Below are 13,123 nucleotides of genomic sequence, written 5' to 3' on the forward strand. Positions count from 1 at the left end.
ACCTTTTTTAATTTACTATAATAACGGACCTAGAGTTTCCAAAAAACCGAAGAATTTCAAAACCGCTGTTTCGTTTTTTTTCGGTTTTGTGATAATTTTTAAATATTAATTGTTATAGAAACAAAATTAGTTGATAATATAAGAAAGGCTATACAAATTTAAAATTCAAACTTGACGGGTTATGGTTTAGTGAGTGCGAATTCAAAAGTGATAATCAATGGTACTATTTGTTTTTTGCAATGGTACTTTTTGCATTGGTACTTTTTGCATTGGTACTATTTTATAATAATAAACCTACAAATTTAAAATTAGGCACACATGATTCTGAATGAATTTGAATTCACAAAGGTGAATAATGGACCCAGAAATATGAAATTAGACATTTACAATCAGATTCACAAAGGGAGACTTAATAGTACTATTTATTTCACTCTTCTAATTGGGGTGGCGAAGCGCACCGGGTCAGCTAGTTTATACAATATTTTTTTTACAATTTAACATATTTATACTTGTGACAAACATTTTGTATTGTTGTCTATTTAAACTGGTTATTATTTATAACAAAGTGTTAATTTGTACAAAACAAAACATCAAATAATTATGACCACAAATCCATAACGAATGTCAAAATAAGCGAAAAAAGGAAGAACAAACATATTCATTTATATACACACACACATACTCTGAGTACAACAAAAATAAATTCAACTACACCCGAATATATATTAAAAAAGAATTAAAAAAACATAAAATAATTAAAAATAATAGAATGAAAAAATATGATAAACACTGGGTTTACTTGCGTTTTGTTATCAAAATGATTACTCACCCGGCTATAGCATTACGGAATTTAACCAGTAGAGTCTCCTCGACTATACGATTATTGATTTCCAACAAAATCATTGTAATTTATATTTTGATTTGTAGCCCCCAAAGCAGGTAAAAATTATGTTTCTTCAAATGTATGAAATTAAATTGAGTCTTGGAAACGTATAAAATGTTCCAGTTCTATTTATGGAATGCAACTTGTGGGCAATTATGATGAAAGTGCCGGCGTTTGAGAAGAAATTAAATAGAAATCTCTTTTTAAAAATTATAACAAAACATGTGGTTGTGGCTCCTTCTTTTTATGGGGCCCTCCTTGAAGTTTTCAGCAGCACCGACCTCTTTTAGTCACTCTTTACTTGGTAGATGTTGTTGTCACAAAATTATTATTTCCAATTAATGAATCAACACTACAATTGCACACACCAACACCTCTAGTTTATTTTAGAGGTTATTTTTATTTTAATAATTCCAATAATTTCTTGACGTCTTGTGATGATTATTCCACCTCATATAGGGAAAAAATATCAAAATATAACAAATATCTTGATTTCTTCTTTATTATATCTTCGCAAATTATTAGATTGATATTTTTAGTTTTTTTCTAATTCCACTTTTCTTCCACCAACAATAACAACATCTTCCCTCTTCGACTTACTTGTAACAACTAAATTGTGTCGAAGAAATTCGAAATTCCATTGAAACATTCCAAAATAATGTGTTTGATTTCCACAAAAAACAAATTCTGCGACAGAAAACCTCTTCAAACTGTCACCTCACACGAACACACGTAAACCTTACCTGACTGACAGTTTGACTTTTCCCTGCTTCACCATGATTGACAAACACACCATGTAAATTAGATGGGGTGTTTGAAAGGTCTGACTGACAAGCAGGATGTTGCAGCGCTGCCGTTCCAATCGTTTCCAGTCGTGGAAATTCTCAAAAACAAATACAAAATACAACTCTGTGTAAGTGAAGTGGAAGTGTTGCCACAACCTCAAAATATTTCTAACAGTTTGTTAAAATAAAATTCCAAAATGCCAAAATAGTAACCAACAAAATTTATTGGAAACGTCATGTTTCTGCATTTAAAGTCGTTAAACAAATTTTATAATATTTTTTAATTCAATAATTGGAAAATATATAGTTTTGAATTGTCATTGCAAAAATCTCTACAATTCGACAACCATAAGTGGTGAATGAGGGTATATATAAGTTTGTCATTCCGTGTGTAGCATTGAGAAATATTCATCTGAGACCCAACAAAGTATATATATTATTGATCCTTATGAAATTCTAAGTCGATTGAGCCATGTCCGTCTGTCCGTCTGTCTGTGTAAAACACGCTCACGTCCAAAATAGGCAAACAAAATTGGTAGACTTGCAAAAAAAATGTTTATTGTTCTCCTAAGCAGTTTGGTATGGAAAATCAGCAAAATCGGTTCAGTGGAACCAGAGTTATGAACCAAAATGTGAGACAACCTAAAAAAAAACTTGATAATTTTAACATAGTTTTCCTTATTTGTGCAAATATATTGCAGATAATACCATAAAACTGCACACACGTTACTTTTATGTTAAAGGGACTAACTCTGGCGAAAATTATAAGAATCGGTCCATGATTTCTCCTAGCCCCCATACAAATTTCTTCCCGAAATATGGTTATTAGGTCTGTAAATGCCTACAAAATTGCAGTATCCACACAAAATTCAGGAGAAATAAGTTTCGTGCTTAAAAAATTACAACCCCAAATTTTTTGTGGATCGGCCCATATTTGACCGTAGCCCCCATATAAAGTTCATTTCCGAAAATCACTTAAATAAGCATAAATGTTGAAATTCGTCATAAATAGTCCCCATATATACCAAAATCGCTGTACCTAATTCTATGAAGATCGGCCGATATTTGGTTATAGCTCCCATAGCAGGACACCTTCCGAAAAACACAATAATCTACATAAATATCTAAAAAATATCAATATCAAAACAAAATTTTACATAGATCCATAATTTATACTTAGAAATCATACTACAGGATTTTGTGAATATCGGTCCATATTTGACCATAGCTCCCATATAAGGTCCACTTCCGAAAATCAGTTAAGTACTCATAAATCTCTTATAAATATCTTTATCATGCTAAAATTCGACAAAAATAATACTCATATACATAGAAATCACTGTACTAAATTGTATTCAGATTGGCCGATTATTGGTCATAGCTCCCCTATAAGGCCCATTTCCGAAAAAGATATTAACCTTAAAAAATATTTAAAACATATCGATATCAAAATGAAATAACGCACAGGTCAGTAATTTGTATCCAGTAATCATACTTCTGAATTTTTTGAATATCGATCCATATTTAGCCATAGCTCGAAAATCACTAAAATCCTCATAAATTTGTTACAAATATAGTTATCAGGTTGAAATTCGAAACAAATTTATTCAATATATACAAAAATCGATGTACCAAATTTTATTATGGTAGGCCCATTATTGGTCATAGCCTCCATATAAGAACTACTTCAGGAAAACACATTAACCTGAACAAATATCCAAAAAAATCTGTACTGAACCAAAACTTTACACCGATCAGTAATTTGTATCCAAGAATCGAGCTACAAGATTTTTTAAATATTGGTCCATAATTCGGCATAGCTCCCATATAAGGTCCACTTTTGTTAATAGCGTTGTTTATATGAAATTCTACAAAAATAGCCCTCAAATACTTAGGACTATAATAGGTCATAGCTTCATATATTGAACCAAAATAGTACACAGATCAGTAATTTGTATTCAAAAATCATAATACTGAATTTTGTGAATATCGGTACATAATTGGCCACAGCACCCATATAAGTCCATAAAAATCACGTTAAAATATTTTATGACAATCAAATCATAATAGGTCATAGCTCCCATATAAGTCCCACAACCAAATATTTTGAAATTTGTCTAAATATATTTGTATACCCTTTTTTATACTCTGTTTCTTCACTTGATGTTAAAAGGGAAAAATGGTGATCCAAACGTATTAACTGATTATTAAGTATATAAATTATCAAATTTCATACGTTCTAATAGGAATTTCAGTTACAAATTGCTGAATTAGATACTATTTTTTGTACATTTGAAATAAAATATCTTCTGCGTAAGACTAGTTTACTATATTATTTCAGTTTGTTATATTATTTCAGTTTTTATACCATCATATTTAGGTGGAGGGTATTTAAGATTCGGCACGGCCGAATATAGTACTCTTACTTGTTATTTTAAAAAAACGCCTAAGATAAAAACGCGTGAACAATATTTATAAACGTTTATGACATTTCTGTTTAAACTTAACGTTAATCTATTAATTTTACCCAGAACGAGCTCGAGGCCAGATAATGCATGGAGACGTTGATTGAGTAATGCCGAGGTAGAATTATCTAACGTTTTTAAAAGTTTGTTTTAGGATACAATTTATTCCAAATTCTCAAAGAAAAAATTGTTTAAATTTTAAAAATACTACTTTATATTATTAATATTTATTACAATATTTAAAGACATTTGTTATAATTTTCTGATAACGATGCGACGACGATGGGTCGTTTTTCTTTTTGAAGTATGTACTAGGGTATTCGAATTATTCGATTTTTCTCTTGTTCGAATAATTCGAATAAGAGATTTAAACTTTATTTTATTCGAATAATTTAAATTTTTTTTAAAAAAGTAAAGAATGAAGTTTTGATGTCGGTTTTTTAATATTTTATTGTTAAAGAAAAGCAAAAAATAACGTTAAGTTCAAGTATTGATAATGTTGAAAAACATTCGAAAACAAAGTCCATCATTAAATGTTCATCAATAATATTCTGATCAGATTAACTCCCGAACAATCTACAAAACAATTGACAAGCAAACCCTATAGTTTCGTTTTGGAGCTACGCTTTAAAAATTTTGTGCTAGTTGGACATGATCCTGAATTTAAGTAATCCTAAGTTAAAAATTTTTAAATATTTGTTTTTAGAATTGTAACTTCTTGCAGTAATATTAATATATTTATAAAAGGAGCTATCGGAACACTCATCTACAGTGATCGAAAGTCCCTTTGTCTTTAGTTATTTGTCGAATTTCAGAAACAATAAAATTTTTGTGAGTATATAAAAATTTTAAGAAATTTAATAAATTTAAATATATGTATATGAACATTTATTCGTTTTATTCGATTATTCTACATAAAATTGTTCGAATTATTCGTTATTCGAAAAAGGCCATTTTTAAATTGTTCGAATAATTATTCGTAAGAAATTATTCGATTAATCGAACGATCATTAGTCGAATGAATACCCTAGTATGTACATTAGAGCGTACCACTTACAAGCAAAAACTGCGCCATACGCCACCTATTATAATATTATATTAATATTATTATACTATATATTATAATATTATTATACTATAATAGTATTTTTGAAAGTCGCCTTTTTAAATTTTTATATCTTTGGCATTTACAGTCGGATCTTAATGTATGATATATCAGTGTTTTTGTCTCGAGAAGACTAATGTTATGCTCTAAGGGCATTGATCTCTGTTCCTACCACCCTAATGTCAGAAAATTAAAGCTTGCAAGAAATCATTACACTTTTGCTAACCTTGGAGCAAAACATTGGCTTTCTCGAGACAAAACCATAGATATGTTTTATGTTAATGTTACAAATTAAGCTCATCTTATATTTTGATAATTTTAATGACTTTATTAAAAACATAAAAAAGGTTTTTGCCTACATTCTCTTCGTTTAAAAGCTATAGGATTTTAAAGTCTTCAATAATGCTATTAAAACATATATTAATCTATAACTTTATTGTTTAATTTTAATAAAACAAAAAACACTAAACACTAATATATATTTACAGGTTTTACGTCATTAATTTCCTCATTATTTAATATTTTAATCTGACATTCACATAAAAATTGCAGTATTTTACGTTCGGCCTTGTTGCGTTGCTCTGGTTGCAGGCCATCTAATAAAACATTAACCTTTTGCAACATTTCCGTCTGCAGATTAATACTATTACTTTTTTGTAATATTTCCTGTTTAAATGTTTCTTTTTGCTGCTGTACAGCTTTGAGACAATCCTGCGACTGTTGCAAAACACACTCCATATTGGATATAACATTTTGTAGTTTTTGTTCGGCCTCTGAAGGACTTGAATTCACGGCTGATGTTTCACTAAAGCTTGTGGGATATATAGATGCGTTCGTTGTTGTGTTGGTATAAGATGTTGAAGTGACGGGATTAGTTGTGGTCATATCGTGTGAGACATGATACGATACTTGTATTGGGGAATCATTGCGAGTGTCAGAGAGACACTGTTTCTTAGGGGCTATATATAGGAGTTCGTCCAGATCATTCATAACTGTTGTCTCCTCTGCAATCAGATGATCACTGCTATCCTGATCATCATTTTGTTGATCAGCACTGTCGGAATAACCAAATGATTTGTTTAAATCATCGCCCCAGGGATTTTCATTATAAACTGGAGATAATTTCGTTTTAGATCTTATTTCGTCCACGGGTAGGGGAATTCTGTAAAAAAGTATATACTTGTTTAGAATTTATAACATTTCAATAAATAATTTATAATAATCTAACCCTCTTCTATAGTGATTTTGTAAAAATTTTAAATCGTTAAAATATATCCATGTTATTGGTCTCTCCGGATGCAGTTGTAGCTGGCGATATTCTCTTGAAAAGCGATCTCTTAACTTTTTCCACTTCGTGTAACAAACTTGCTCTGCAATTCATTTTGAAACATATAATTTGTTTATTGTAATGAGTTGAATGTTATAAAATTACCTGTAACATCCAAAGTGTTTGCAATTGTCGTCCAGGCTTCGTTTTTAGCTGCCAAATTCTTTGAATCCCTAACTCTTTTGCTATCATACAGCACATCATGCTGTTTAACCAAGGCAATTATATTTTGATTTAAAGCCAATTCCTCCGGCTTTATTTCCTCTTCCACATCATTATTAGCATATTCTCTTTTTGGTTTCGTTTTGCGTACACGAGGGGCATACTTAATTGATTCTATAGCATCATTACGGGCAGATCTTAAAATGTATGCAAATAAGTAACTTATTATATTGAAGTGTACTAGCATCAGACTTTACTCACCCTTGTTTATAGTGATCCTTTAGAAACAGCAAATGCGGAAATAATTCCCAATTTGTGGTGTCTTGTGAATTTTCTTGTTGTCGTCGGTATTCCTTGCCAAATCTGTCTCTTATAGATTTCCAGCGGGTTATACACGCAATTTCAGATTTCTTTATAATTTGTGCTATCTCCTGCCAGGCTTCATTTTTCATATTGGAATTCTTTTGGCCGCGTGATTGTTCTCTGTCATATAGAATAGGATAGCTTTGTACAAGCTTGATAAATTCCAAATCTGTTTCTTTATTCATTGTTTAATTATTTTATTTTTTTGCACAAATCAAATAAAAATTTTTCCATTTAGATGAACATAAAAATTCAACAACAAACAATAATAAAGCAAAATGCAATTTACAAACACTTCCTAAATATATTAAGATATTAAAGTTGCCACATCTTTGAATAAAATACTTGGGGAAAATATAGTAATGCCATGTTTGCGTTTAATGCTTGTTTTTCAAAAACCTTGGATAAATTTAGACCTCATGAACGGAATTCGCATAAAACGATTCACTGTCCCAATATCGAAACAAGTGATTCTTTGCTGAATTCAAAAATGTGGCATAATTTAAAAACTAATGTAAAACAAGAAAAAAAGTCACAAATCTATTTAATCAAGATTGCCAAATATATTTTTTAAAGTGTAGAGAATTTTATTTTGAGAAAAAAAATGAAGGGCCTTATTTTCTAAATCCCGGCACATTATGGAAAGCAAAAACAAAATATCAAAAATTTGTTTCGATGTACAATTTTTTTTTTTTGGGAAAATAAAATTTTTGTAAAACAAAGAAATATAGGTCTAAAAATCGGTTTAGTTTGCATATATATATATATTGGTCATTAATGAGCCGATTTCAAATAGCAACCGGTCCAGGACTATATCCGACACATTGAAGTAATAATAAATTTTCTTTTTCCCCCAGCACAAGTTCTTTCTCTGAATCACAAAGTTAGAGGGGAGACATTATTGACGTTTCAAAAAGCCAAAATAATGGAAAGAGAAATATGTAATTATTTTGTTACATAATTTATTGTGTGTATAAGTAAATCTCAGTTCTGACAGAAAGAGAGAAATATCTGTCTCGTGATACTTCAGTCTAAATTAGAAAAATATATATATATAAAATGGTGAAATTTTCCAAAACATCCTCAACAGATCCAAAAAGCCGAATGTTTATTTTCTATATCGAGAATTCCCAATTTCGAATAAATCCCCGAATCTGACAACACTGTAAGCTAGTTAGTAAGCAGTAGGGTTCTATAAGTCGATTGTTCGAACAATCGACTTTTTGCTGAAAAAGTCGAAAAGTCGAAATCGACTTTTTGGTCGGAAAAAAGTCGAACAATCAAAAGTTGAAAAAAGTCGAATAGTCGATAAAAGTCGACTTTTTAGATTGTTAAAAAATTTAATTGCAACATTATACTAAAACTATTGCAATTTGGTACACTTGTAGTATATGATAATATAAATAATAAATAAATGTTTATAAATTAAAGCTTTTTTCTACACAACATTCTTCTAACTATTATCGCCTTGATAAATTTCATTTTTATTGCTAAACATTACAAAAGGCGCATCAATAAATGTAGAAACTATGTATTTTTTACAAGAAATGGTAAAAAGTTGAAAAAAGTCGAAAATAGTCGGAAAGTCGATAATAGTCTAAAAAGTCGAAAATAGTCTAAAAAAGTCGATTTAACTAAAGAGTCGAAAGTTCGAAAAGTCGACTTTTATAAATTACCAAAAGTCGAAAGTTCGAAAAGTCGACTTTTTAAAAAACGAAAAAAGTCGAAAGTTCGAAAAGTCGACTTTTTAAAAAACGGAAAAAGTCGAAAGGTCGAAAAGTAGAACCCTAGTAAGCAGTACTCTAAATATACAACTCTGTGCATTAATTGAAGACCCAGTCAGTGTTGCCAGTTTCAGAAATTTATTCCCAAATAAGGGATTTTTTCGGATTTTAAATACCTCAATCATAATACCAAATTCAATGAGAATCGTATTTGGTTATAAATCCATCCCATAAAACGTCCACTGCAAAAAAAATAATACTTTAAAGAGAAAATATCTCTTAAAATGTTTTGTAATGATAAAATTACACTACAACTTTTTATGTTAGTTATGGAATTTTGGGTATACAAAAACGTTAACTGGGGATGAGCAGTGAAAAGATACTGACTACACTGACCAACACTAAACGTAAATTTACCTTTTTGTGAGTGAAAGTGTTCGTATTATCAGTGATACGGGAGTTGTTAAACCATTTACTAGCACTTAGTTGTTTGTTAGAGGGGTGAAAGTTGAACGAAAAAACGCAAACTAACGAAATAAACATGGCACCACCAAAGACCTCAAAAGCACCAGCAAAGGAACAAAGTTTTGCCATTAAGGGATACCTATTTCTGTACAATGCCATACAAGTAGTAGGCTGGTGTTATATTCTCTATCAATTGGCTAACTACTACCTGATACAAGGTCCAGAATTCAGAGCCAGCATAACATTATGGGACTATACTCGTTTCGCTGTAATCGTGTTCCAGAATGCAGCCTTTGTGGAAATCATTAATGCTGCCTGTGGTTTTGTTAAATCAAACCCGGTGATCACCACCTTCCAGGTTCTAAGTCGCATGATGGTGGTAGTTGGTGTAGTAATGGCAACTCCTACGGGTAAGGTATCGCCTGGTTTGCCTATTGCTTTGCTGGCCTGGTCTGTAACGGAAATTATACGCTATGGCTATTATGCCTTCAATATTGTTAAATTTGTACCACACTTTTTGGTATTTTTGCGTTACACCACATTCATTGCTTTGTATCCCATTGGCGTGACCGGAGAATTGTTGTGTTTCTGGTGGGCTCAAAGTTATGCCAAAAACAATCCTAGCCTGTGGTCAATTGAAATGCCCAATATCTACAATGCCACCTTCTCCTATTATGTGCTATTATGGATTGTAATGTTGCTGTATATCCCTCTATTCCCCCAGATGTATTTACATATGTTTGCTCAACGTCGCAAGATCTTGGGAGGTGCCAGTAGCAGCAGCAGCAAACCATCATCAAAAAAAGTTAATTAAGTGTAGCTAGTAGCTACGCTTTGGGGTCAAGTTTCTCCGCCAAATTTGTATAACAACCATTTGTAATTTATGTATTTTTTTAATATATTTCGCAATCTATAATTCATCTATACATAATTTGAACAAAAAAAATGTTAGCAAATCTTTTTTCTTTTTTTTCACCTTTTTATTCGCTGTTTCGTTTCAACCTTTGGATACATTAATTAAATTTAAAATTCATTAATAATTTAAATGTTATTCAATGCATTTTTTGTGCGCGATGAAATGTTAAATCAAAGGTTTACTACGTATACCTAAATAAAGCATTTCTTGTATGTGTTTTATAAATTGTAAGGTTTACCTAGTTTCTATAGGTAAATATTTTCTATTCCATTATTATAGATTTTTATTATTTTTTATTGGAAAATTTTTGAGTTTTGCATAGAAACTTTTTTGATTTTTTGTTTGTTTAAGAAATGTTTACAGACGTTAGTAATAGATATGTATATTAGTTTGTAAGTTTACAAATTGTGGCTGGATGTAATATATAAAATTTTTAAATAAATAACACTTTTTTATAAAAACGACAAAAAAAACCTGTTTTATTTTGTAGATGGATGGATGAGTTTGTAAAATGTGTGCAAGAAAATTGTAAATACAATTGGGGGATTCAAACGGTCTGCTATTAGGTCGTATTGTCATAATGTCGTAAAATATTTTTTTTAGTTTAAACAAATTCTTGTTGTGCTACAAACAAAAAAGTGCTATTTTATGACAAACCAATAAACATAGTTCAAAAAGTAGGTATTATTAGTTTATAACTTTTTAGTTTAAAACCCAACTAAATTTTTATTTATTTATAACTTTTTTGTTTGAAACCCAACGAAAATTTATTTAAACTAAAAAAATATTTTATGACAATACGACCTAATAGGAGACCGAATGAATCGCCCAAATAATCGTATAAATATTTTAAATTAATATACAAAACTCGTCTTTTTGTAAGTCGAGATTTTATGGCTAAATATGACAATGTATGAGCGGACCATTTATCGAAATAAACGGGTTAGGGCCTTTCTACATTAAGGTAACCGTATGTATTTTATTCATTTCTTTTAATTACGACAGTTTTCGTATGTTTCTTAAAACAATTGCATGTACATATCATGTATTTGAATAATTTTGGTGTTGATAGCTTTCTTAATTAAAATCTTAGTTTAGAAGTTATAGGATAGAGGGAGGAAACAACAATATTCGACAAGGCATCGGACCTTACCCGTTCCAAATTTGTTAAAACTTGTTACACCGGTTCTTTATGGCCATACAAAGTTTGAAGTTGCTAAAAAAAATTCATAAATTCTCTTTGGTTTGTTTGTCTTTTATCCAGTTTCGAATTTTATATAAGAATAGTGTAAAATTGCTCAATTTCAATTGTATTTAACTGTTAACCGCTTATCAAATTTTACAATATGAGTTTAAACATGTAAGAGAGCTATATTCGGCTGTGTCGAATCATATATACTCTTCACCAAATAAAAATTTTAAATATTTTTAGGTAAACAAAATTAAAAAATAAAAATTCAATTGTTTTTCAAAATTTAAAAAAATAGTTCTTCGAAATGTTTTTTTTATTTAATTTTTTCCCAATTTAAAAAAAAAAAAAAATTAATTTATTAATGAAAAAAAAATTTATGAATTCTGGTTAAAAAATATTTTTCCCGATTTTGACCCAATGTAGGTCCAAATTACTATAGCCTTATACATCGATGCAATGGACTGAAATACATATCTATCAATGCAAAATATGTACTACAATTGAAGTTTCGCTTTGTTTTGGATTAGGCCGATTATTAGGTTCGGTCTCGGTCTTACTCTTATATTTTCCAATCGTGTTTATAAATCAGGCCCTATTTTTTATACCAGTATTCTCGAATTATGATAATAACAAAATGTTGTAAATTTATAATTACGGTATTCTGGCAACATTGTAAAAAAGAAAATATTGAAATACAAACCTTTTTTAACTTCAAATATTAAAGAAATTGTCATACACATAATAGCACCAGAGAACCTTAAAGCCATAGAGAAAACACATAGAGCGGAAACTCTCCTGTCAAAGACATAACTAAGTTGTCAAAAACCTAAGTGGTGAGAATGTATTAGTAAAAAAAACTATATTAAAACAAAAACAACACTCGTATGTGTAACTTTTTTGAGTAATTTTTTTGGTTGAGTTTTTTTCGAGTTTCCGCTCTATGTTCTCTATGCTTAAAGCAATTAACATAGGAAATATTTTTATTTCTATTAAATATGATATAAAATCATTAATTAATCTCTATTTCTTGTATGAGTAAAATTCACTTTTCAAGTATAATGGTATTTTTGAAATTATTTTTCGATACGATAGCTCTTTCGATCACGATATTCGCCCCCAGGTTTTTATGTTCTCTATGGTGGTCAAAAGTTACGACTAGTGTTGTAGTTAGTCGCCGACCATTACGATAATAAAATTTCCAAAGTCGCATTATCATTCTTCAACTTTTTGGTTAAATAATTAAAAAAATTATATTCAGCCCAATTATAAATAAAAATTCCCCGGGAGTTTTTTCCCTTTTCTCATTTTTCCTATTCAATATATCAGAATTCTATAGAATGGCCTCTGAATCAAATTTCCACCAAAATATAAAATAAAATGAATAAAACACACAGATTTTAAAATTAAAGTTTGATCGTGTTTTCCTATTATGTATGTATAACATTCGAAGAATATATTGAATATTTGGAATAAATAACTCAATCTTATATGATCAAAACCTTAGGAATGATAAATTGATATAAATTTGGGTTTCAAGCTAAGAGATATTATTTTGTTAAAATAGATGGACAAGAATTAGAAAGAGGGTAAAAGGAAACCAAAAACATTTAAGAATGTATTTTGGGGAATGACAAAAATATATTTGGCATACGTGTTCGGTACATAAATTGCAAAATTTTAGAAAACAAAAGACAGCACTATTTTACTTTTAATAATAACGTGTTAAGAACGTTACA

General features: G+C 29.8%; 3 protein-coding genes across 3 annotated transcripts in view; 1 reads left to right on the forward strand and 2 right to left on the reverse strand.

The window, feature by feature from the left end:
- The window catches only part of Arpc2 (Actin-related protein 2/3 complex, subunit 2), a 32,065-nt gene extending 30,602 nt beyond the window's left edge, over positions 1–1,463 (reverse strand). Inside the window, exon 1 of the mRNA XM_065501340.1 lies at positions 830–1,463. Within this exon, the coding sequence (XP_065357412.1) occupies positions 830–903 (74 nt within the window). The 5' untranslated portion in view covers positions 904–1,463. The remainder of the gene's footprint in view (positions 1–829) is intronic.
- A 4,077-nt stretch (positions 1,464–5,540) lies between these two features.
- LOC135952010 (transcription factor Adf-1) lies at positions 5,541–7,348 on the reverse strand. Its single transcript, XM_065501783.1, has 4 exons — positions 6,989–7,348; positions 6,671–6,924; positions 6,467–6,608; positions 5,541–6,400 (listed from the first exon to the last, which is right to left on the reverse strand). The coding sequence occupies exons 1-4, from the start codon at positions 7,273–7,275 to the stop codon at positions 5,710–5,712; spliced, it is 1,374 nt and encodes a 457-aa protein (XP_065357855.1). The 5' UTR covers positions 7,276–7,348; the 3' UTR covers positions 5,541–5,709.
- A 1,898-nt stretch (positions 7,349–9,246) lies between these two features.
- On the forward strand, positions 9,247–10,420 carry Hacd1 (3-hydroxyacyl-CoA dehydratase 1). Its single transcript, XM_065501221.1, has one exon. It carries the CDS (start codon positions 9,356–9,358, stop codon positions 10,091–10,093), a length of 738 nt encoding a protein of 245 aa, XP_065357293.1. The 5' UTR covers positions 9,247–9,355; the 3' UTR covers positions 10,094–10,420.
- The last annotated feature ends 2,703 nt before the right edge of the window (positions 10,421–13,123 follow it).

This window comes from Calliphora vicina, chromosome 2 (genome assembly GCF_958450345.1).
Source record: "Calliphora vicina chromosome 2, idCalVici1.1, whole genome shotgun sequence".
Classification (NCBI taxonomy): Eukaryota; Metazoa; Arthropoda; class Insecta; order Diptera; family Calliphoridae; genus Calliphora; species Calliphora vicina.

What these genes read in the sequence shown, in the direction of transcription:
- Hacd1 (XM_065501221.1), top strand. Translation starts at nt 9,356, where the DNA reads ATGGCACCACCAAAGACCTCAAAAGCACCAGCAAAGGAACAAAGTTTT.
- LOC135952010 (XM_065501783.1), bottom strand. Translation starts at nt 7,275, where the DNA reads ATGAATAAAGAAACAGATTTGGAATTTATCAAGCTTGTACAAAGCTAT. An exon ending in AAGGATCACTATAAACAAGG is followed by an intron (nt 6,925 to 6,988) that starts GTGAGTAAAGTC and finishes ATACATTTTAAG; the next exon opens with ATCTGCCCGTAATGATGCTA. An exon ending in CAAAATCACTATAGAAGAGG is followed by an intron (nt 6,401 to 6,466) that starts GTTAGATTATTA and finishes ACTTTTTTACAG; the next exon opens with AATTCCCCTACCCGTGGACG.